The 26,572-nt window shown below is 35.8% G+C and overlaps 1 protein-coding gene across 1 annotated transcript in view; it reads left to right on the forward strand.

Annotated features, from left to right (window-relative positions):
* The first annotated feature begins 209 nt into the window (after positions 1-209).
* LOC141433411 (uncharacterized) overlaps positions 210-26,572 on the forward strand; it is a 48,013-nt gene continuing 21,650 nt past the window's right edge. The window contains exons 1-3 of the mRNA XM_074095441.1: positions 210-372; positions 15,324-15,554; positions 25,868-26,076. Of these exons, the coding sequence (XP_073951542.1) occupies positions 15,512-15,554; positions 25,868-26,076 (252 nt within the window). The 5' untranslated portion in view covers positions 210-372; positions 15,324-15,511. The remainder of the gene's footprint in view (positions 373-15,323; positions 15,555-25,867; positions 26,077-26,572) is intronic.

Genomic DNA, 26,572 nt, shown 5'->3' on the forward strand with positions numbered 1-26,572 from the left:
TTTGTGTGGAATCCCGGGTCTCAAATGCGGGCGTATTTTACGCTCTGTGTTGTATATACGTTATTTGGTTGTTAATATTTTACAGTCGCAATTTCGAATGCATGAGTAAATTAGACGTTTGGTGCGGTGGGAAAGAATTCAGATGGATGCGTGTACTAGGATTGCATAGGGTGCGCGGCGTTGCAGCGACGCGCTCAGTTATTCACGGGGCTCCAGTCGCGCCGGTCCTCTACGTCGTAGCGCTCTACGCCGCTACGCCGTAGCTGTTACGAACATTGCAAGTTTGAACTTGGTGTTTGTCTGTGCTGAACACGTGTTGAACTTGTGAAGAGCGTAAATAGTTTGCGAATGGATCATTAGAATGGAGAATTGGTAAGTTAATGTTTTTTTTTGAGAAAATTAGTATACCTATTTTTAGATTTGAATAAAATTTAATTTTATTCATACCCACTTCAAATTTGGACGCGAAAAACAGTAGGTAATTAAGTAAAGGTAGTTACATAATGATTAAATAAAAGGTTGAATCGACAACATTAAGTTTGACATTTAAGCAATTTATTAACGAACAATTGGTTTGTAAATTGACATCCTACCAAACATAGCTTTAATGTGTTAAATAACGCTCATAAATTACGGACCTACAAATCTTAAATAATTATAAAATATAGTTGCAATGATATTTTGATATAGAGTCTTGAAATTTTGGACAGTTATTTTTAACACAACCTCAATGAATTATGGGAATTCCGTGGGGAATTTTGTAAAATCCCGGAGTTTCAATTGGAACTACTAGATCGAATAATTTACGCGTGCAAAGCCGCAGGTAAACTCTAGTCTAAAATAAATGGTACGTAAAACAATCTGTAAAATTTTGCTATTACTTATAATTTTATACACCAATCAAAAACATTTCGGAAACCGCTACTAAAGCACTATGTCACAAACACCAACTTCACACACAACTCTTCAACTGATTTTAATTCATTGACAAGGATATTTACAAGTTACGTTGCCGATAAATTTTATCTTTTCATTAACTCGGGCTTTTCTCGACGTTTATTAAATTGTACCTATTTGTTATTTTTGTACAATGAAATTTACACATTTCAATTTTTGCAAAGTCATGGATTATTATCCGGACATCGTATTGTAGCATTTTTAGCGTTCCGTACTCGAAGGAATCCTATATTAAAGTTGCTACACTGTCCGTCCGTCTGTCTGTCCATTACAGGTCTGTGTCTAAAAATCTTTACAAAAAAATTATACAGTCATAATATGTATGTATTTCTATTGCCGCTACAATAATAAATGATTATAAGGGTTACGATTCCCGGCCGGGCAGAAATTTGTATGAATAATACGAATGTTTGTTCTCGGGTCTTGGATGTTTAATATTACATTAATTGGTATCAAGTGTCCCCATGATATGTTTTTTTATTTATTTATTATTTAAATTAAGTCAAAATTATAAAATTAAGAAAAAGAAATAAAAATTAAACCGGGGTCCCATACAAAATGCGTACCTTTTATACAATACAATAAGTATATAGTAAGCGATACATAAAACAGAATTAACAAACACACGCACAGGATTATTTTGTTTTATCTCAATAACGTTATATCTGCATACCGACTTATCGACATCATAATAAAAAAACGGTCAATAGAGAGTCGATCCTAAAAAAACAATTAAATTTTTGAAACAAAATTAAAAATTGAGGCCCTGGCTACAGTTGCATGCGCAAACGGCTTGAACAAAATTGGCGTAAAAAATCCACTTGTGCGGTATACCGTTCCGCCATCTTAACGCACATGATTGCTTGTGCAAATTGAAATTTACGCAAGTATGATTGAGAGTGTATAAATAAGTAATTCCCATACAAAAAAACGAACGATTAATCATACAAACGTCATGCTCGAAATGATGAAAGAGATAAAATATATACTGCATGAAGGTTTCCTGAGAGACAAAATATCGCTAGATGGCGCTAGTACCAAGAGTCCCATTTGGCGTTCCAGTCTTGCGTAGAATTGAACAAATTATCCGCTCCGATATCGGTATCGGACACCGATACGATATCGGGGCAAGTAAAATGTATGTAACATGTACCTGCCTTTCAATGGGTGATTTTCCACCGGCGAGACGAGACGAGAATTGAAATTTGTGTGCATTCTCACGCGCATGCCGCGAGCCGCCGCGTGCCGCCGCGGGCGCTGCCATACAAATTTCAATTCTCGTCTCGCCTCGTCTCGTCTCGCCTCGCCGGTGGAAAAAATAAAGGTTTATTATCCGACTCGATATCGAACTTTTAATCGATCTAACTTCTGCCCACAGTGTTGTCCACATTACTTTCTGTAAATATATACTTGTTTGGTAAGCAAACAGCAGAACTTTTTAAAATTTGAATCCCCATTAAAAATACGTCAGCATGTTTAAACAAATAAGGACGAACTTTCCAAGAACATTTATGCTCAAGCTTGGCTTTGTGGCGGGTTCGGATCCTCAGATGGACTTTGACGGAAAAGTTGGTATACAAGGTGTTAATTAAATAACTGCAAACCGACACCCCCAAAATATTTTTTCATTTACAATACAATATGATACAGATTGCGTGGGATCCGCGTGGGAACTATGGCCCAAGCCCTCTTGTTCTGAGAGGAGGCCTGTGCCCAGCAGTGGGACGTATATAGGCTGGTATGATGATGATGATGATACAGATTGCATTTTATTTTCGAACACTTTCATTACCTACTTCAAAAAATATTCCTGTATATTTTGCTATGGTGCTCCTACACTGGTGTTATAATTATAAAGTGTTGTATAACGTTGTAAAACATTTTTTTTATTACATTGTATAACAAATTATACCAAATGTTATACATTATTACCATATTATATAACATTTAAAATGTTATACAATAAATTAAAACCTCTAATTTGTTCTATGGTGTTATTTCGCCCCCGTGGAATTCGGTAATCGCGCGCTATTCCCTCGGTAACTGTGCATTTTTCCGAGATAAAAAGTAGCCTATGTCACTCTCAGGCCCCTATCTCTATGCCAAAAAATCACGTCGATCCGTCGCAGCGTTTTGACGTACAAACGTACAAACACACAAACATACAAACACACACACACTTTCGCATTTATAATATTAGTATGAATATAACATTTATAACAGCCAATGTAGGAGCACCATATATAATTGAAAAATCTATACACCTGTCTCTTTCTCAAACACTTTTCTCTATGCAGCAAGTATGGCGGTACTGGCGTGTGACGTCACGTGCCAGTATGTCTCTCTCTGTCTAATCTTGAATTTCAAACCTTTATAACTTTGTTATTTGTAAAGGTAGCTTAAAAATTGTTTCTCTATTCGATAACAGGCATTGTGTAGTTTTCATTTATAAAACATATACAAAATAGTCAAATACCGTATTGCGTTTTTTCAGTTGCGCTTCCACGTTTTTAGAAGAAAATCAAACTCACAGCAAAACGGCCTCTATTAAAGAGTAAGCAACCTCGCTAAACCTCGCTAATCGCTAGGACCCAAGGTACAAATGCGAAAACATAGCAAATAACCCTATCAATATCCCAAAAAAATTTGACGGTCCATGTGCTGAACAGCCTGTATATATACTCTCGATACTGAGCAAACTACTTTCTGGTTTTCAGTTATTTAATTGTATAAAGTTGATAGGCCTGGCACATCAGAACGATAAGCATTCACTTTGTAACGCGTAGTAAATAAATAAAAGTCGTAGATTAAATGGACAATTTAAAACCACGATGAAAAACGTCAATTTCCATACAGTAACATTGTTGACTTTCACTAACTGAAGCTATATCAGACTTTTATAACAATATCAATCCTTAATTTCTCAATGTATAGTAAAGTAGGTGTTTTAAAACGAATCCGGAGTATTTTAGCGCCTGCTGGGTTTTCTTCAGAACTTTTGATTCAACATCTACCTAGTTTCGCTTTTGACGCTGTATACTTTGAACACCGACCAATGTATGAAAAGGTTAACGAACTACAATTAAAAATATTGAAAAACTTTACGGGAATATTCTGTTAAGTTTATAAGATAGTAGGTATTACGTATAGATATATATTTTTCGATAATCTTATTCATTCAAAATGTTCTTTTTAATTTTCCAACCGTTTGAAAAATTTCACTAGTCTGGGTCAAATTATTATTTTGATTTTTATCTTCATATTTTATCAATGGTATATAATTTGCTTGATACTTAAATTTTGATAGTCTTATTACTTTTTTTAATTCTATTGCTACAAGTATTATAAAATTATTGAATTTCGCTTTAAAAACTTTTATTACAATATTTATAAAAACGACATGTGGTTTGGATTACGTTCCATTAGAGTATTTATTATTGAAAGTATTTGTGTAATATTGTACCTATACTTAGGTATTAATAAAATCTTATTTTAGATAATGGTAAAAATAAACAGTATTTTCTTTGTCTTTGTAACATGCATACCTATACATTAGAATATTGAAGTGCTAAGCTGCTACGCACGGGTTCGGTCGCGTTTTAAATAAATGACAAGCGAGAATGTACCCTCAAGTGTAAATAATTTATTTAGTATGCGTTTTGCGACGCCCGATGTTTCAAGCTAAAGAAGAATTCCTATTTCCCGTGTGGGCAAAAGTAGAGTTTACTGACGATTGTATAAGGACTTCAGCAAGTGCAATATTCTGGTGGCATTTTTCAGTTTGTCACGAAACGTATGTTTTAACCGTTTTGAAAGGGAAAAAGTTGGTTAAATTCCCTTGGTAGTTATTTTTTTATTTGCACTAACTAGTAAGTTTATTTTGCTCACACTAGAGGTTAAATAAATTTAAATTGTGATTTTTGGTTTCAAACATAAATTCCTTGCAGCAGATTCTTTTTGACAATAATGGTCTTTTCAAAAGGGCTGGTAATATAAACAAAACTAACTAACTAAAACCGCTTCATAAATTACGAATTACTTTGAAACTAGCAGAGGTAGAGAAGTTATTGGTGTTTTTTGTAGCCGCTCGTTTTCCTAGTGTATTTTGAAGAAAGAAAGAGATTTATTCAGCTAAAAAAACATAACCGCAGTACAGTTGTTATGTTATGGAAACACAAAGAATGAAATAACATTTTATATTTTGGTGTACCTTTTACTACGAAATATGAATGTGTAGACAATGATTTGTTTTGGATAAGATACTATTTGTTTTGCAGATGTTAATGGGCGGTGGTGATCTCTTACCATCAGGAGACCCACTTGCTCGTTTGCCATCCAATCGAATAAAAAAAAACTATTATAATGGACAATAGATTGTACATAAATAAGTAACTGTTATCAAGAACAAAAGTAAATTCATATAAGTATGCTTTCATTCAAAGTATTTTATTACAAAAGACCTTTCACCGATGTGAAATTCTAAAGACAATATTAAAATGTACATTCAAAAATGATTATATTATGCGATATCATATTTCAATTATATTGAAATCTGATGATTGGTTTGTATAAACTTTTGAATAACAGTTTCATTAGAACTGAAATAGTCGGGCCTGTTTGCTTTGACAGGCATATTTATCATATTAGGTAAAAACATTATACTGACAATCGTGTTTGGAAATAATGTATTTATACCAAAAAGTCAAAAAGGGGCACCAAACCAAAACCACCAAAATTCAGTTATAAAATTTTCTAAAGTTACGAGTACAATACCTACCAAGCAAACCTATAAATCCTTCCAACTGCAACAATATCTTCAGAGCCCGTACTTTTGGTGCCGATGGATGACATCAATTTGAAAGAAAAAAGACATTTATTCACATTAGAGAAAGAAAGAAGACATTCAATTTGACGTCACGCTGCATATAGGTGATTCCAATTAGTGTTTCATAATTAATAATTTGTCAACCTGTTAAATAATCAGTACAGGACATCTAAGTAATGTTAAAGGGGGAAACTTACAAGTTTTACTGAAAAATCTTATTGGTTTCTCTTCTTGCGTTTTCTTCTTTTCGCGCCGAATCTGCACGTCCACAACTGTCAGTTTTCACTCCACGCGCTAGGGATGTACGTCGCTTCTAGTGATGTACTGTTGTACGAAACAGTCGACGCTTTCATAATAGTAATTTTCGGAAATCCCCACGGGAATTTTACAAAATCCCGGAATTTCAATTCAACTGCTGTATCTAATGACTTACGCGTGCGAAGCCGCGGGTGAACACTAGTATGTAAATAATCCTTTACTAAGTGAGTGTTATATATATCGCACGCGTAAGGCATTAGATACAGCAGTTGAACTGAAATTCCGGGATTTTGCAAAATTCCTGTGGAAATTCCCGAAAAATACTAAGACTTCCTGTACTGATTATTTGACAGGTTGACAAATGATTAATTATGAATATGCAGCGTGACGTCAAATTGATGTCATCGGCATCAAAAGTACGGGCTCTGAATATCGTGTTTGTTTATAGGTTCATTTTGTTACATCAAGCGGACACCATGCCAAACCATCGTTTTCGCAAAGCCTTTAAACTAATATCAACGAAAAAGGTTACCGGTAACCGAATAAAAAGTTGTTGTTGAATATTGAAGGTAACTTCCCGTCCTTTCGCTGCTACATTTCCCTCTGTTGACAGGCATCGAATTTACTCCTGAGACGTGTCTAACATGTCTGAAAGTTACGCGGGAAACGTCAAGATACGCTCGAGTTACGTAAACTTGTAATAAAATAAAGTTGCGCGATGTGCTGGCTGACGCCCCGCATATGGTGCACCCTGCAGAATTCGGCGAAGTTGCAAGCGCAAAAATGCGATTATTCATTTAATGTTCGCATGAGTTTCGCTCGGAAATGTAAATGAGGGGAAGGAAGTAGCTAGGTTGTTTTTTGTTTGTGTTTTATGCTGAATTTAAAGGTTTTTTTTTTAGAAAATCATGCGTATATATCACAGATTACGCAATAGTTTGAGTCGGATGCCTGTCTTTTACTATCATTATTATACTTATATTTAATTACATTTTTGATTATTAATATGTATGTTAGTCTGTAAGGTATTTATTGTATGGGCCAAGTTGTTATTATTATTATTATCAAATATTTTGACTAATAGTTTGATCGAGGCGTTTGTGAAGGTCCATATCAAAGAACAACATGTTTTATTATATAGCTATTTTTGAAACGAATTTCTCCCGTTTCATTGACTTCTTTCAACTAAAAAATAATAAGAAATAAGTCGTAAAACAAAAGGCTAGACCTTTGCCCAGCCGTGGGACACTATTCGATGATGATGCATATTTTTTTCCTTTTAATTTGAGAATCTTAACTAATGGTACTACCTAAGTAATACATAGTTCGCTCGCCAGAACTAAGTAAAGTTTTCGGCAGAATTTAATCCTAACCTTTCATCAATAAATTCAGTGGGTTTCTAATTTAATTTACCCAAAAGAGTGCTCACAGAGGTTGGCTTAAATTACTTTTATTAATTGGTTTTATTCGAGCACTTGCTAGGCAGAGAGCACATATCGTCAGATGTCAAAGGAGAGCAATGGCAGGCCCCGTTGACCTCGCCCCACCGCCGATGCATCACCCGCGACACTTTATTTTATCACCCACTCGTTCACACTTCAACGAACGGTCTGTACGATATTTCAAGATCTAGGAGATACGAAACAGGCACCGATTAAAAAGATTGCAACAATATTTTTACTGCGATCCAGTAAGATAAGGATGTTTAAAGCTTGCCTCTGAGCGCATGTTTTTGTAGGTACGGTCGAGTTCATAAACTTGTGAACAAACATTTGATCAAAAATATCTGAACACGACTATTGTTAACAGCGTAGAAGCGTGTTCAGATAATTTTGTTTCAAATTTTGCTTACAAGTTCAAGTTCAACTCGACTGTATGAGGTTTATTTGTGTTATCGGTTGCTCTACTGAAAAAAAAGAGTGTGCGATGTGGCGTTGTTTAAACAAATGAAAACCAAGCAAAAATAACGGGCCGATCGATAGATTTTTGTTTTCTATTAAACCTGTATTAACTTTCGGCTGAGCTTTTTGTACCCCTTGTCTGAATGTTTTTTTTTGCTATTATAATTTCCGAACAGTTTATTCCACCATCAGCCTCACAATAATAATAATATAAAGTACAATAGTTAATTTCCACATTTGAGATAGTTTTTAACATCGGAGGCATTTCAATGATTGGAGTTGGAACATCATCTTCGTGTTTTTATTTGTGAAAGCTCCCCACTGCCAATGTACCTGTGTAATTAAATAAAAACATTCATACACAAATAGGTAACAGATGCAGTTTATCAAAGCAACAACAGATTTATTTGCAACAAAAGGATAAAACAATTTTAATCTCAACGCAGACATTATTTTGTTTTCGGTATTCATTGCGGTAAACAAACGCTATTAATATTTTGTTTATTACGTAGTAGGTACGTTTGTTTTCCAGTAATAAGTATTTCACCTTTACAGTGGTATTTCGTAGCGTTTTGATAAATTTACCTGAGATGTACATTATGTAGGTACTACACATACTTAATGAAATTAAGTAGGTACATTATTGCGTGATACTCGCTGATATTTTGCTTAACTTAACGAAGTAAATTTTACTTTTTCCATACTGATACATTTTGATCTTAATCTTTCGTACAATACAAAATCTTAAAGAATTATTACATGAGTGTTCAACAGGACTTACCCAATCACTGTCTATTCAGGATTAGGTATTTTATGACATCTTTAACATCCGGAATAAAGAAGGCTTTTATTAGGTGGACTGACGATTTCACAAGAGTTGCAGGCAACCAGAGAATACAAGTGACCGGTTTATTTATTTGTTTTCGGAGGACCAACAACTATAAATTACAGAATAAGCTTATTTAATAGTAACAATGAAGCCAATTAAAATATCTTACAAATAGAAACAAATTATAAAAAATAAAAGTACAATTTTCTCTCTGTGTATCTGTTTTCTGTATCGCTTACTATTTCTGGTGTACAATAAAGAGTCTTTATATTGTATTGTGTTGTAAAACATACGCACATAATCGCAAATATGCACCACGCAAACAAGGATAGAAAGACAATATCAAAACTCATTTCACTTAACAACATATTGAATTTAATTCTACTACCTACTGGTCTGGTTTGTTCATCAGTGGACCTCCTCCAGCGGATGATGATAGTAATTTATTTACATATTCAGATTTCTTTACTCTGTCGTCTGTAAAATCTTCAGATCCACGAGATAAACTCAATACACGTACGCTTGGTGATTAACCTCCTCGCGAATGTACGTAACAGATAAGTTACGCAGCTAGACAATGTAGCTATATCTACCTACATCCTCGATGGTGGGGCGTACGTGAACGATGTGCAAAGTGGCTACAGGAAAAGTTAAGACTACCATACGTTGTTCGATCGAGGTTCAGCACACCTGAGGTGTACTAACTCCTTTACACAACTTTCAAATGCAGCTAGATGGCTTGGCGTAGAATTTGGTATATGTGTTAAGAGAGAGGATTTCTTTGAATACATATAAGTCATTCTAAAAGGTATACAATATATATATATGTAGCTTTAGTACCTTAATTAGCTTAAACGCGCAACTTTTTTCCATGGAAGAATAAGGAATAAGCTAATTGTTTATTCTGTGGTAATTTCGATAATTTCCTTCCTAGTGCACTATTATGTATGATCCTCAAGGACATATTTCTAAACTTAAAGTTTCTAGCTCCAGGGTTAGAGCTGTACGTTTGTTTATTAGTTAATCATATCGAATTATATCAACAAATGCAACGAAGTGATTTAGATTCTTTTACTTTCTGCAATACGTTTACGAACGCCTAGAAGCGTGTTTTAGTGGTATTTTTTAGCGTTTGTTGGATCTGTGCTGTTTAGGGATGGGGATTTGAAAAATATAATAAAAAAGTATAAAAGCTGCGAAAATTTTACTTAAATTAAGGAATGTGAACAGTAAGTTGGTAGCTAGGTATTTTCGAAATTCTCTGACATGTGCATCAATTAGCTAAGAGCGCGCGCTGAGTAGATGATATAAAATTTTGTTTTTCTAGATCTATGCTCGTTTATGTTTTCTTGCATTCTAAGTGAAAATGATAGTTTTCATCTCAAGACTAAAAACTATCCTTTAAACTCCCTCGGGCTTTCTTAGCCGCCATCGCTGGACTTGGGCTGCTAACCATCCCGAGTTTATTAGGGATTTTGGTCCCTCGTTATAAAATATATTACATTGTTTGACAAACTAAGTTGTCACTAAATTTATTTTTCACCTCAGCAACTCAAACAGGCAGGTTTTGCTATGAGAAATCAGTGAGCAAAGTCGCATTTTGCTCACTCCGTGAGACAAAGTAACTTTTTTTTAAATGCTGAGTTAAGTGCGGGGTCTACTCACTGATTTCCAAATATTTGAACTTTACTTTGATCTGTCATTTCACTTCAACACGAAAAAAGCGAGAGATAGGATCAAATGTGTTGATTACAATCTTAAATTAAATTTTTGGTATTAAAAATATATCGATACCTAATAAATTACATGACAACAAAATATTTCCAAAATGTAAATTTTCACGATCGTTTAATAAAGCATGCAACCTCGTTGCACGAAAGCCGCTTCTCTTGTTTTTTTTTTTTATAAAAGAATTCCGTATACTGCCTCTACAGTTGAAATAAATATTTGTTAAATTGAATGATTTTTTAACAAATCTATTTATGTTTATGTAATAGAAATCTTAATAAAATTCATATTTAAAGGTTTAATAACATTTATAATAAATTATACGTTTATTGTTCAACCTTTTTAATGGCCCTAAGATGAGGCTTTTTGCAGTATTAAAAAATAAATGTGACATTAGTACGAGAAGTTCTTTCAAATAACAATGCATGTTATGAGTATGAGATTTGTATTGTATCTACTGGACACTTTTTTATGGTTTGAAATGTGATTATTACTTATATTTGTTTCTTAATAATTGGATTCTATTTTTAAAAAAATGTGTTTGTTTTGTAAACAAGTAGGTTTATGTGGTTTTATTCGTATGTTACATTTAAATTATGTTCTCGCTGCTGGGTGAAAAATTGTATGTGTCACACGAGACCAAAGTTTTTTTGCATCTCGTGTATTTGAATCCCTTGCTGCTCTTAGGATTCTAACCTAGAATCACTCGCTAACGCTCGTGATTCAATTATAGAATCCTTCGCTTACTTGGGATTCAAAATCAACACTCGCAACAAAAAACAACTTTGCTCTCTTGTTGCACAAATAACTATTTTCTATAAAGACAACTTCATTCGCCTGTATCTTTTTTATTTCACTATTTTATTTAGTTTCTCCTGTCATGTTGTATGTCTGTCTGTCTGTATTCAAATCTTGAAAGTTACATTCGACCAACTTCCAGTAGTCGGATTGACTTATAATCTGGTAGTGACATTTAGGTAGTCCGGCCAGGATAGTTTGCGCAGGACGGAACTCTTCAACGGTTAATGGTATCGGCTTGAAATTTGGTAAATATGAAAATGTAGTTTGGGTGAAAATGCAAGAAAAGTTGACAAAAAGTACAGCTAGCAAAAATAAATTGTATTAAATATGATTTTTTTACCAATATAAATGGATGATTTTGACGTCCTTCGTTTTATTTTCCAGTTTTGTATCACGTTACAGGTAGAGTCATTCACGATGACGCGTGCCGTGGTTCTTATTACAATGTCATTAACGGATAATTTTGACAAAATCACGCGTCTTCGTGGATGGCACAGGTATAGGTTATTTAAGAGAAAACTTATGTTTCATGCATTTTCATTCTTACTCTCTTGCTCACATTTATCCCAAATCAGCGAGAGGGAAATATAATGTTAGGTTCCGTGTCGTCTACTATAAACAATTTAATCGCTCGCCGCTTCTCCCTTGCACCAGGAAGCGAAGCATGCGCTAGTGTGGCAATTAGTTAGACAGCTTGCCAAACAACGCCCCGCTTGGTTGTTTCCCTGTATCGCTTGCCACAAGGCACGGATCTAGGCGGCTCAGGTGGTTACTTACAACTTTGCCTTAATGGAAACTTAACGGTAACATACTGCGATTGCGTTAATACGGCACACCTTGAGCTTAGAAATTTAGGTGTGTAGGTACGTTCCATTTTAAGTAAATTTATCGCGATAATAACTAGTTCTTGTCCGCCGATTAATCTGCGTTACACGAAAACTTGACACTTTCTTGTCATGTAACTTATGTTAATTAAGAGAAGTGTAGTTTTTCATTTTTATGGTTCCGTACTTCAATTGGTACAAATTGAAGCCTTAGCGGTTCCACCAGAGATGCAACGAAATGTGTTTCTCAAGTTTCTCGTTCAGGACAGCTCTAGTGGAAACAGTTAAGCGGAGCGAGGACAGGTAAATGAAGCGTTTCTATTGGTTCATGAAAACACATTTCTGCATCTCTGGTGGAAACGACATTTTGCTGTCCGTCCGTCTGTCTGTTAAAACCCTCTTTCTCAAACGGAAATTAATATCGAATTATCAGGTCTTCTATCGCTTGGAGCAGTGAAAACATCAAACTTCTAAGTCAACATAATTAAAAGATACAGTTACCACGCTTTTCAATGATGTTAAAGATAACGTTATTAAATAACATACTTTCCGTCCTTCTGTTGAACAAATCCTTTCCTTTTTTGGTCCACTCGCCTATCAAACGCGAGCACCTGCCATCCCGCGTGATGATGTAGATCGTCTTTCCATCTCCACTGTGGTCTGCGTCACCTTCAGTCTTAAACTGAAAAATGTTATAGGTATTTCATTAATCCACGAGATCATCTACGTCAATAGAATCTGACAATCCTGTAGAGGCTTTGTGATGTGACTATTATGATTCCTAGATGATAATTGTAACAACACGACAGTCAAGTGTCGATACTTAAATATGTTTATTCGTACTTTACATAAGTACTAACCAACACACACAAAGTTTCTCTTTATTAAATTAGCATCGATAGAGAAGACTCTTATATTTCGCTGAGTGTACGACTATATTCATCATCATCATCACCAGAAGACGTCAACTGTTGAACAAAAGCCTTCCCTTTAGAACGCCACAAAGAACAACTCACCACTAGCATCCATCCGCCACCAGCCATGCGCCACCCTCGTGATGTTTCCAGTCCCCCTAAGGGAGAATACCAGCGCCTCGACTTCCAGTTCATGGTCACCTCTGGAGAAACTATCTCCCCCAATAGTATCTGTTCTTCGTAAATGTAATCTGTTCTTCAATCCATGGGGCCCGCTCATTGGCACCTCAACTTAGTCAGAATAGAGATTAAAATAACGTAGATAAACTTAATTATATTCCACTGGAAAGACCTTACTCTGAAACAAGTTACATGGCTACTTAATTTGCATCGAAAATACAAACTGAAATATAGATGCACAGAAAAACCAGAAAAATAAGACCAGCGCTGAGAATCGAACCCAGGTCCTCAGCATTCCGTGCCGTGTGCTATACTGCTACACCAACGCTGGACAACGATGCAGACACGAATTTCTCCTATGCACCTCATATCTCAGCTTGTGTTGTTTCTTAGTTAGCCACTTAAGCAGCGACACTAGCGACATCTATGCCGTAGCCCTCATCGAAAAACTTTTCGGCACTCCATCGGAACTAACCGCTCACCCGGACAAGATATATCGTTATTAAGCAATCAAATTAAGATTGTTTTTTTTTGGAATCTTTTTGTACTTATTTTTATTTCAATTCCAAATTTTTTGTTACTTTTACGGTCATCCCGTAAAACCCCCGGTGGTGTAGCGGTACAGCACGCGGCACGGAATGCCGAAGACCTGGGTTCGATTCCCATCGCTTTTTTCTGGTTTTCTGTGCATCTATATTTCAATTTGTATTTTCGATATAGCTTTTACGGGATGACCGTAAAAGTAACAAAAAATTTGGAATTGAAATAAAAAATACAAAAAGATGAAAAATGAAAAAAAAAAACAATCTTACTTAATTTGCAACAAATATTTATAGCCACTTATTTGAATACAACAAAGTAAATTTTATTAGTCAAAGTTAAATATCAAAGTGTCAAATAAAAATAAACGAAAGATAAAAGACAAGGTATTTTAACATCGGTTATGAGATAAGTTCGTAGGATCGAGTCGAGTTTTTATTTTATTAATAGGCAAACGAGAAAGCGGTCATCTGATGGGAAATGATCATCACCGCACCGCCCATGAATATGAACAACTCTAGGAGAGTCACTGATCTGTTGACGGCCAACACTCGAGTATTACGAAACAAATAAATTCACAACAAAATAATTATTCGTTAAAGACTTTTATTTTCTTTAAAAACCGTTTATAAACATAAATTCGTTTTTAAAGAATATAAAAGTCTAAAACGAATAATTATTGGAGTAGACACATTAAATTAGGTATATATTAAGAAGTGTTGTATCAGACAACATTTTTAATTTTTATTCAATTTTTATGGAATAATCGAGAAAAACTAACAAAAATGCAACGTTGCCATCTCAGCAGGTATAAACGCTCTTAAGCACAATGTTTATAGGACAAGTTTCCTTTATAAACTATAACATAATTGAGCATGACGAGACGAAACTTATACGGTTATTCTGCAGGCATAGACGCCATTGCGATGTACTCGTAAACCAGTACAAAGGACAAGCAAAACAAACGCAATGTAAATCTAAATTCAAATCGTATTTCTTTAAATCAGCTAAAAAAGGGGAAGTTCAGACATAATTTCGGGGAGGGGGAATAGATTAGCGCCGAGAACAGACGACGGCGGGCATTTATTGAAAGTCGGGGGGGCAGCGCGCGGGGCCATTAGTCCTCTCGCTGCCTGAAAAAGTGTCGCTTCCTCTGAAACATAGCACCGGGTACGCCATTCAATTGGCGAATGGCGAATGTATTTTATACGGAGCCAATCGATCTCGAGACAACAAAACGCAACGTGAATGGAGTGTCTCACGAGGCGATAAATCCTACACGTCCACAATGCGTTTAATGAAAAGATCTTTTACTTTTATTGCCATTGAGAAAAGTTTGCTTTTATTCTTGGAACGCATTAAGTGCTAGGTGTTTCGATGTTTGTTTTTATTCATGATTTTATATGTGGGTCAGGTTTTTTAGGTCAACTCTTATTTATTTCAACCACGGTCCTTTGTATGAAATTAAAACAAAAGGTATTTTAAACATTGTTCAAACAACTGAGTGGCATTCAAGTGTAGCCTTTGATTATGAATCAATTGAAACCAATTCTTTCATTGTTTCAGAGTCTCATGGTCACCTGAAGTAGCGAAGATGTTCCCAGAGCTTCGATAGGTCGCGATATAAAACGTTCGCGTTTCCAATAAGTATTGGGAAAGTGGTTTTAAAAATGAAGAGGAATCGGTGGGGGCGTCTGAAACGTCGCGAGACGACCACGTGACGTGTGGGCGAGGCTACCTCACACTCGGACGGCATGGCGTCTACTCTGGCTGCTGTTGTGTTATGGCTAGGAGGAAGTAAGTATTTTTTCATTTCTCATGCACTTAAAATGATACTTTAGTCTATGCATATCGGGACTAAAGCTCCTCGTCAATCTCTAGGGATTAAAGTATTTTTTTTAATATACGTTGGAAACCCCTAAACAGCCAATCACGGTGTTTGTGAATGGAGGATTTTTAGGGCGTGGAAATAACCTCAAAATAAAAACTGCAAAAATATCAAATAACACAAAATATCTAATTTCTTTAAACACAATTAATGATTACGAATATGAATCTATTCAATTATATTAAGGAAATGATTACTTAATTTTTTTCACTTCTCATGCTCTATCGCTCTTCTATCGCTCGCTATCGAAATTTGACAGATCGCGTGTAAAAAAATCTGCTACTGGCTACTAACTCTGCCAAAAAAAGTAAGAAACAAAAGAAAAAAAAATGGCGTGAACCTTGCGAATTTTCCGTGGTCATTTTTTGAGAGTGCGAATGTAAACTTACAAAAATGGAATCATCGAGTGCTAGTGACATTTCTTTCCTATTAATTGTTTAGCATAAGTTTTGTTTTCGTCTACTATTCCTGTAATAGTTGAAAGAAAAGCAGATTAAATACTGTATAGATTCAGGCGTTACTTTGCGGAGATCCATGTTAAAATAAATAGAATATCTGTCTTGCTCCTCCGCCAAGTAGTGAGGCCAAATCGTGCAATACATGTTTTTTCATGCAATTTAACTCCACATAAAAAACGTAATTAACCAACGCAAACGTAACTGACCCTATGACGCTTGGTCGAAGAATGAGCTCACTCAGAAAAAACCGGCCAAGAGCGTGTAGGACACGCCCAAAATAGGGTTCCGTAGCCATTAGAAAAAAAATAAGTAATATTTTTCTAAGGATTTCGTATTTTATTTCCAAGTTTAGGTATATTTTATACCTTAATGGTTTTACAAGCCCTATCTAACGATACCCCACACCATAGGGTTGGATGAGAAAAAAAAACACCCCCACTTTACGTCTATGGGAGGTACCCTAAAAATAACATTTTTTGAACTTTTTATTGTACCATTTTTGTCGGCATAGTTTACATATATATCCGTGAAAAAGTACAACTTTCTAGCATTGATAGTCCCAGAGCAAAGCCGCGGACGGACAGACAGACAGACATGGCAAAACTATAAGGGTTCCGTTTTTGCCATTTTGGCTACGTAACCCTAAAAAAGCAGATTATGCATCTCGCATTAAGTAATATATATTGCCCTCGTGCTTTTTAAAGCCCTCGCTCACGCTCGGGCTCCAAATCGGCACTCGGTGCAAAAATAAATAACTTTCTGCTTGGTGCAACAATATACTATTACAATATGATTTCGTTTTGTTTTTATTATTATTTAATTTTATCTACGAATTTAAAAAGTACCTAGCACGTTCAGGAAAGATATTTTGCTGTGCCTGAATATAGTACGGAAATTATTATTTCTCACTAAACTCAGGTAAATTTTCAGCAGGCAACTCGGAAAGGAACTGGAAGCAATCCCGATAAGAAACCTGAAAAAACCCGTTTTAGATATTAAAACAACACGTTTTTAAAAGCAAAGATTCACATCCCGTGCGGCCTATAATATATTACATTATTATTAAGATCGGACCTCTCGTCTCTTAAGATGGAATGAATGTACAGGCTGATGAATTATTAAAATCACTCCGGATACAATCGAGTTTTCGAATCCAATCCCTTAAGTAAAGCTGATTATCGGAATTCCCCGAAGAGCCGGCAGTTCTCGCAAAATTCTGTAAAGTGCCAATCTCTCTCGGCCAGGGTAGCGAGAATTATTGGTGCAGAACACGCAAGACCATTCATTTATTATACATGGCGTAGACGCGTAGACGTGGCGAAGCCGGTGGGCTGCAAAGTTTATCGAGATGCAGGCCGAAAGCTATTATTATTTGGTCGATATTAATAAGATTATTATGATCGCGTCATCTATAACTCTCTTTATAACCGACTTCAAAAAAAGGAGGAGGCTATCGATTCGGTTGTATTTTTTTATTGTTTGTTACCTCAGAATTCCGTCATTTATGAACCGATTTGTTTTTTTTTTTTTTTTGTATAGGAATACCTTCAATTAGGTCCCATAGGCACCAAATTAGGATTTGATGATTGGGTCGTAAGGAAATCGAGGGAAATCTTCAAATATTGTAGGACACCTATGATAATTTGGATATATTTAGTAGTAACTCGTGCGTTTGCTCTTGAAAATATCATTTCGTGAAGTGGAACTGTTGATGAATACCACAGTTGACCACTGGAGTTACTACTCAATAGCAAGTATTTCACGGGTCGAATTTTAATTACTTCAACACAGTTGCTACGCAATTTATGCTCCTCGAAATGCATAATAATATGGTGAAATGGAACGGGTGGTGGAGAACTAGGACTCCTCAATGATGAACCTCTCTGCGTCGGAAAAGCAATCTTTCGTAAAAGAGGACGAGCAGTTGACATTAAACTGTTGTATCTTAGATTATTTTAGATTATAGGTCCACTCCTGCTGGCTCATGCTGTGGCACCGATCTCAGATTGATAGAATATTATTCATGGTTTTTTGTAGATTGTTCAAATTTTTTTTCCTTGAAATGATAAACAATAACGGACAAGTTTAAGTATGTCAAAAAATAAATTTTACTTGCATTGTCATATTCAATATTACATCAATATTACATTTTGATCAACTATATCTGGTCGAATGAGCACCTGCCCAAGCAGGGTCTCCGTTGGCAATCTACTGGCAGAAGACGGCCAGGACGTCCTCGGACCACGTGGAGGCGATCAGTTGAGAAGGAGGCTGGCTCAATTGGTCTCGGCTGGGAAGAGCTGGAAGAAGCCGCGCAAGATCGAGCCAAATGGAAAACTCTTCAACGAGCCCTATGTCCCTAGTGAGGGATAACAGGATCACATCATCATCATCATCATATCTGGTTAACTTAAAAAGCCTACCTAGACGTGATGGTTTTCCTTTTAAAGTTCTATGAATTCTAAAATAACTGAAAGAGACACGTACACGGTGCCTCCCTAAACTATTGTTAAAAAAAATTTCAACTATTAAATTAAACCGCCAAAAGAACTGAAAAGAAAAAAAACCTTTGTTTTATTTAACCTTAATCTAGGTAGGTACCAGTTTGAAGTCGGTGCCTCAGCACGAGCCAGCAGGAGTGGGCCTATAGTCGTCTACCTCACCTACATACTATATATTGGGCTTCAGTCACTCCTGCTGGCTCGTGCTGAGGCACCGACTTCAAACTATGTAGTACCTAGATTAAGGTTAAATAAAACAAAGGTTTATTATTTTTTGCTTTTCAGTTAATCGGCGGTTAAATTTTATTGCTAAAAGTTTTTATTTTATACTTTTTACCCACTGTTGGGGTATTTTTTTTCCAAATTTATATAGTACCATACCAATTTCAAGGTATTGCCTATCTACTAAAATAAAAATTATCAAAATCGGACTACTCTGTAAAAAGTTATGCGTGGTCATACTTATAAAAAATATATATATACGAGTCGACTTGAGAACCTCCTCCGTTTTTTCTTCGTCCGTTAAAAATACTTTTATATCTTTGTACCTTTAACCGCTTCGTAGGTATCAAATTATGTTTTATTATGCTGGGTAATAAATTACCTAGACTCTTTAATGTAGATTTCGTAAGGTTAGTTATTCTTAACTGATATAACCGCTACCGCTGCCGCTACCGCTTTTACCCGTGACTCCGTCTACAAAAAAATATGCCGCGAGAGCTATGAAATTTTCTGGGATAAAAGCTATCCTATGTCCTTCCCATGGTCTCAAACTATCTTCATACCAATTTTTTTTTCTTTTTATTCGACTGGATGGCAAACCAGCTAGTGGATCTCCTGATGGTAAGATATCACCACCGCCCATAAACATCTGCAACACCAGGGGTATTGCAGATGCGTTGCCAACCTAGAGGCCTAAGATGGAATACCTCAAGTGCCAGTAATTTCACCGGCTGTCTTACTCTCCACGCCGAAACACAACAGTGCACAACACTGCTGTTTCACGGTAGGATTAGCGAGCAAGATGGTGGTAGCAATCCGGGCGGACCTTGCACAAGGTCCTACCACCTGCTAAATTTAAATCAGTTCAGCGGTTTATACCTACGTGGAGGAGTAGCAGATACAGAGACGTTCTTTCGCATTTATATTATAAGTAAGGAAATAAGAATATTAGTAAGGATTTTCTTAATGACAAGTAGTTGATAACTTGATACCTCCACGCGTTCCCGAGAAAAAGGTCTTGACAGACAGACGGACAACAAAGTACTCCTTATAGGTCCCTTTTTCCTTTTTTAGGTACGGAATCCTAAAAACAAATGAGAAGTGACAGAGAAGTTATTTCAAAACGCTTATTTTTGCCGTTGAACCTACAAATAAATAATAAGTCAGGAAGCGTAACTCAAAACTTGCTCAGAACAAATTTCACACAAAAAGTGGATACCTATAACCAAAACGACTTATGATTCAAAAACGAATCAAGTTCAAGGTAACAACTAGACGTGCTTGTTGATTGGTTAAAATTCAGAATCAAAGCAGGGATTGGTTAGCTCGCGTAATGCAATGTCAGATTCACAAACTACATAGACAACTGGCGTTCAGACGGATCACTTCTTACATCTAACTCTAACGTTTCAATGACGTGTCATATATTGATAATGACAGCTTGCTTTTTAAACGACTTAAAGGAAAAGAAGGAGGTTATGAATTAGGTTGTATTTTTTGGCTGTTACCTCAGGACTCCGTCATTTATGAACCGATTTGAAAAAAAAAATCGTTTGTATAGGAATACCTCTAATTAAGTCCCATGGGCATAAAATGAGGATCTGATGATTGGATCCGAAGGAAATCGAAGGAACTCTTTAAATATTGTAAGGAAACCTATGGTAATTTGGATATATTTAGTAGTAACACGTGCATTTGCTTTTGAACATCATCATTTGATGAAGTGGAACTAACGATAAAGACAAGTCAAGACCACAGGTTGACCGCCGGAGTTAGGTACTTACTACTCAATAACAAGTATTTCACTGGTTTAATTTTAATTATTTTAACACAGTTGCTAAGCAGTTTATGCTCCTCGTAATGCATAAATGGTGAAATGGAACGGGTGGTGAAGCACCAAGAGTCTTGAATAATGAACGTCTCTGCATCGGAAAAAGCAATCTTTCGTAAAAGGTGATGAGCAGTTGACATTAAACTATTGTATCTTGGATTTATTCACACTAAAAAGCGTGAAAAATACAAAGATTGTTTGTACCTATTGTTTAGGCGATACAGGAAAGAGGAAAGTATGAAGAGGGGTGAGAAAATTGACATTTGCGTTATGTGAGCCATAGACCACAGACTTGATTTTGTATAATACTGACCATCTCAACTGATAATGTATTTGAACATTTTTGAATATAAATCTTATTTTACGACTACTTGGTAGTGGAAAGTGATCCCTGGACATTTTAATTTTGCATTGTTCCTGCACCACTCATAACACACATTGTCATGATAATTTAGAGCTATTCTAAATCAAAAATGCAAAATTTTGACGTGAGCTCACTAAACTTGCAAAATAATTGTTAGTCAAAATTAAATGACGCGCATGCGCACCTTAGCGCAGGACACACCTAGGACACAGTTTCTATTTTTATAACGCAGTTAAAATTAATTCCTGACTTATGATTTGTTCCTAGCGTTGAACTAGATTTCCTACATTTTTTACAGCTCGGGCGTACAATCACAATGGCTCTGTAGTGAGCCGCCGCAACTCTTTAGAAAACTTTCTGTGAATTATTTGTCCCCTGACATTTATGGCTGGCTAAGAGAAATGTGTTTGGAAATTAAGTAACCAGATTATGGAAGAGGTTTTGTTGATGAGACGGGAACTCCGGCCCATAAACCTATTTTTTAGGTAGGATTTATTACTCAAAGGGTCGGAGAAATGAATGGAACGAGAAGTCAAAGTTCGAAACTAAAGTATTAATTAAGTAGGTCATAAAAAGCTCCGCCTGTGGACACATAAAACTTTGTTAGTTAATGTACGACTGCACTCTGCACTCATTAAAGTGAGCTCTGCTATTTAATTAAATAAGTTGTTTTATTATTACACCGTCTTTGGTATCAGTTCTATCAAGCATAGATAGGTACTTAAAAGTCCTATGTTCAACATATTTTATGGAGGCAATTCAATTACTGAGTCCTCAATTTGCAAATATACGACGATTTTCTAATTTCACCGTTGCCTTACATCGCATCACTAATTAATTTCTGATGGTATTTATTAAAGGAAAGCTAATTATTGAAGGACTTTATTAAGTATTATTACGGCGAGGAAGAACATTGGAAAAATGATTCTGATGAAGTATGATGTATGATGTGTCTGATAAGCGGTAATTTTACAAGTATGTACATGTATGTATGTAAACTCCTTATTGTACAAAATAAGTAAACAAATACAATTGACAAACATTGAGATATATGTACAAGTTGTTATTATATAAAAAAGCGCATCAAAATCGGTCCGTACGTTTGAGAGCAAAGATGCAACAGACAGACAAACAGATATTGGCGTCAAACTTATAACACCCCTCTTTTTGCGTCGAGGGTTAAAAAGATAAGTGTAAACATGAAACCGTTTAAAATAAAGTTGGTATAAAAAGACATCGCATGTTCCCTACTCCTTTGGGAGGGTCGTGAAACGCTACATTTCCCATAAACATATTGAAATCAAACAGCGCATTTATTTTATTTGCACATAAAATAGCGATGAAATAAATGCTCGTCATACATCAAAATGGCTCCCGAAATGAAATATGTGATATGATGTGGTCGGTGCCGTAAATCGAATTTGGTTACACTGTAATGAGTTCATGCCGACAGGATTGTGTATTGGGTTGATCTTGAATTCGATCACGTAGCTCTCACTGGATTTATGTATTCCGACCACCTTTGGTACCTCCAGATGAAGGCCAGGATTTGATTACTTACGTGAATTCTGCACGGCGAACCGCTAACGGATCAACAGCGAACTTCCACCTTATTTACAATAATATTTTCTGTTCAAAGCTAAAACAAGGTTCGCTGAGGATTTATTTTGTGCCAAGAACGCTACATGCCTGCAGACTATTCTTATTTTGGACTAGAACGTTCTATGTTAGACTCGCTGTTCCGTTTAAATTTCAGTGTAAACTTACACCAATATTTTCACAAAGGTTTACTCATAGACATTGTTCATTGTAGGTAATCGAATAAATAGATTTTAAGACTTACCGTAGTCTTTACACACGGTTGTGTAAATATCTGTAACACCGTGGGAATCATCATCATCATCATAAATATATTTAAGAGCCTAGCTCTTGTCGGTGGAGTAATTAGTACACGTAAAGTAAGACTAAATAAGACAGTTTGATGGCAAAACATGTACATCAATAAAACTTTGTTTACAACTTTTATCTTGGCACTAAAAAATGAGGATCTGCCGAGTTCTCCCAAAATGTAGGCGTCCTACCCTCTCCCAGGGGGTATGGGCAGGGGCCAACGCTTAACAAATGCAAATTTTACAAACTAGGCAAGTGAGGTATCATTTTCGATGTATTTTTTTGCGCTAAATCGAATGAAACTATACCCATACTCATAGGATCAATATTTTTTAAGATATGAAGGGTGTTTGTTGAAAACATAGAACAGTCTAAAAAATTACATTTGTTAAACGTTGGCCCCTGCCCATACCCCCTGGGAGAGGGTAGGACGCCTAAATTTTGGTAGGACTCGGCAGATCCTTATTTCTAGTGCCAAGATAAAAGTTATAAACAAAGTTTCATTGATGTACATATTTTGCCGTCAAAATATGCCATTTTCCTGTGCTATTAATGAGTAACAAACACAATCAAAAATATTCGCATTTTATTAATGCAATTTTAATCGAGCAACGAACTAATTTACTTCAAAATAAGGACAAAAAATTTGTTGTTGCCACCGAGCCAAAAACGTTTAAATCTATAGCGTTTCGCAGCGCCATTCATATCCCTGACATCAAAACAAACTTTTGCTGACGTCTACGTTTCACTTCCCAAAAGCCGGAACGTTTAGTAAAGTTTAGGGTCCGCGGCGCGTGACGTGCATCGCCGACGATATCTCGTACAGAATGACGCTTGTGATGTACCTTACTCCACGCTATTAACATTTCAATTATACTCTTTGAATAGCAAATATGAACAAATCAACACTTACAGGCGACCCCGTGAATTAAATCGATAAGCCCGACGCTCTCGCGTACGTCATTATTTTGGGATTGGGAAGTTAACGGGATATCTATTTATAAATACTCGGTCGGACCCTTTATTTGAGGAAGGTTCAATACGGTATTTGACAACTTCTGATTTTGCCATATCTTAATATTATTATGAAAATATAGATTAACAGATAGTGTTTAGCGAAGAGAAAATTTAAATCGGTTGAAAATTGGATTTATAGTGATTTTTTGAAAAATTTATATACCTGTCTCTTTCTCAAACGCTATGCAGCAAGTATGGCGGTACTGGCGTGTGACGTCACATGGCAGTATGTCTTTCTCTGTCTAATCTTGAATTTCAAACCTTTATAACTTTGTTATTTGTAAAGGTAGCCTAAAAATTGTTTTTCTATTCGATAACAGGCATTGTGTAGTTTTAATTTATAAAACATATACAAAATAGTCAAATACCGTATTGTCAGAAACGTGGAGTAACAAGTTTTTTGAAACTATATAGTAGGATTTATTTGAGGTGTCCTGACCTCGTTAACAGCCAACCTTTTCGAACAAAGCCATTGTATTTTTGTGCCCTCAACCGCATAATACTCAGTTTAAAATGAACGGCAATATATACAATAAAATATTTCATTGAAATAATGACTATTGTCTAGAGCAGAAACGTTCGCAGATAATACTTTTCTAGTGCTAGCGGTACGCCAAAAAATGCTGCACATAGTGTTAAAAACATAAAAATCGGAACGATTGATCTTTAGGCCATAAGAATCAATTTGACCCGTAGCACGAAAAAAAAAAACAAAAAAGGAGAGGAGTTGTGACGTCATCTTTATGACATCTAATAGCCTCATATCCAACCCCAAGAAAGCAATTTCGAAAATACTTACATTTTAGTCAAGACAACTAAATTAACCTAAACTCCACGGGGCTGCGTCGTTTTATTACAGAGTTCCTATGGCCACCTTCCAGCTCCATGATCAGATCAGATCCATGTCATAATAATATTGCATTGTCATCCAATGTACACATGTATGCAAATTTTCAGCTTCATCGGAAATCAGGAAGTGGGTCAAATTTAACTTGCAAGATTTAACCCACACATGCATACATTAAACATTGCAAGTTAAATAAAATCTTTTAATATAAATATGATTGAAAACTCCTCTCGCATTAGTATTTATCATCCTCAGTGTCTAAAATTGAACTTTTGTACATGTTTCAACTAATTGTGATTTCATCACATTTTGTAATATTAAAAAAATACTAAATGTAAATATTTTCAAAATTCTTGGAGTTGGATATGAGGTTATTACATATCATTTTAGGTATATTTTACAAATAATGATTCAACCGCACCATATCTGGAGGAGCCCAAACTTGGTATATTTTGAAAATGATTTTTATTTTAATTTAAAACAAGGGACTAAAATATAATGATGTGATATATTATTGGAATCGGCTTAGTAGGCCCTTTCATTAGATACCGCACACGATAGGTTTCAGAACAAAAAAAATATTTTTCCCATACTAAAAAAAGATGACGTCATCTCCTCTCCTTTTTTGTTTTTTTTTCGTGCTACGGGTAAAATTGAATTACATGGCCTAAAGATCAATCGTTCCGATTTTTATGCTTTTAACACCTGCTGAGCTGGCAACGTTGCATTTTTGTTAGTTTTCTCGATTATTCCATAAAAATTTAATGAAACTGTTCTTAATATTTAACTTAATGTGTCTACTCCAATAATTATTCATGATAGACTTTTATATTCTGTAAAAACGAACAAATGTTTATTAACGGTTTTTAAAGAAAATAAAAGTCTATCAAGCATAATTATTGGAGTAGACCCATTTACTTATATGGCAAGCTCAGCAGGTTTAAACGCTCTTAAGGAGTCCACGTGTCCTCGGATCCCCCTCATTCAAACACCAGAGCTCTCGTTTGCTTAAGAAAGAAAATGTAGGTAGAGTTGTCCCTGAGTCAGTCAATCAGTCATGTTTTAATTACAAGTATGGTTACCCTTTCGCAGGTGTCCTCTGCCTCCGCGACATCCAACTAAGCGTGCCCGAAGCTATCGGCGTCGGAGCCAGTACGACGCTCGGCTGCCGGTGGACGCTCGACCCTGGGGAACAGCTGTACACCGTCAAATGGTACCACGGTGCACAGGAGTTTTTCCGCTTCGTGCCTAAGGAGCTACCCAACACAAGGGTGTTCTCGCAGACTGGGATTAGTGTTGATGTGAGTGTGTGTTGAACTGTGACAAAGAATATGTAAAATCAACTATATTCTTAAATAGACTTTTGCGCAGCGCATAATTGTGATTTTGAGAAACCTACCCGTATACCAGTTAAAATTTTATTGACAACACATTCTTAGTATTTAGTTATCTGACAGTTCATTATTATTTACATTTTCCAGGCTCATACAAAACATATATTTTTTATACTTCATCATCATCATCTCAGCATCATCATGAGCATTTGAAATGCTGGGACTCGGTATACGGTGCGGCTGATCGAAGCTTGCAGCAAATTAATTCTTGGCTAAGAAGAAACTTACTAACATTAAATATTGAGAAAACTAACTACATCTGCTTCTCAAAAACAAACAGCATACAATCTAGGTAAAATACTCTTAAGATCCACAATTATAACCCCTCTATCAGTTCCCGCTGTGACTGCGACTTCTTGGAAAAAGTAAGCGCAACGAAATACCTGAGTATCCTCATTGATCA

The sequence above is a fragment of the Choristoneura fumiferana genome, chromosome 12 (genome assembly GCF_025370935.1).
Source record: "Choristoneura fumiferana chromosome 12, NRCan_CFum_1, whole genome shotgun sequence".
In the NCBI taxonomy this organism is placed as follows: Eukaryota; Metazoa; Arthropoda; class Insecta; order Lepidoptera; family Tortricidae; genus Choristoneura; species Choristoneura fumiferana.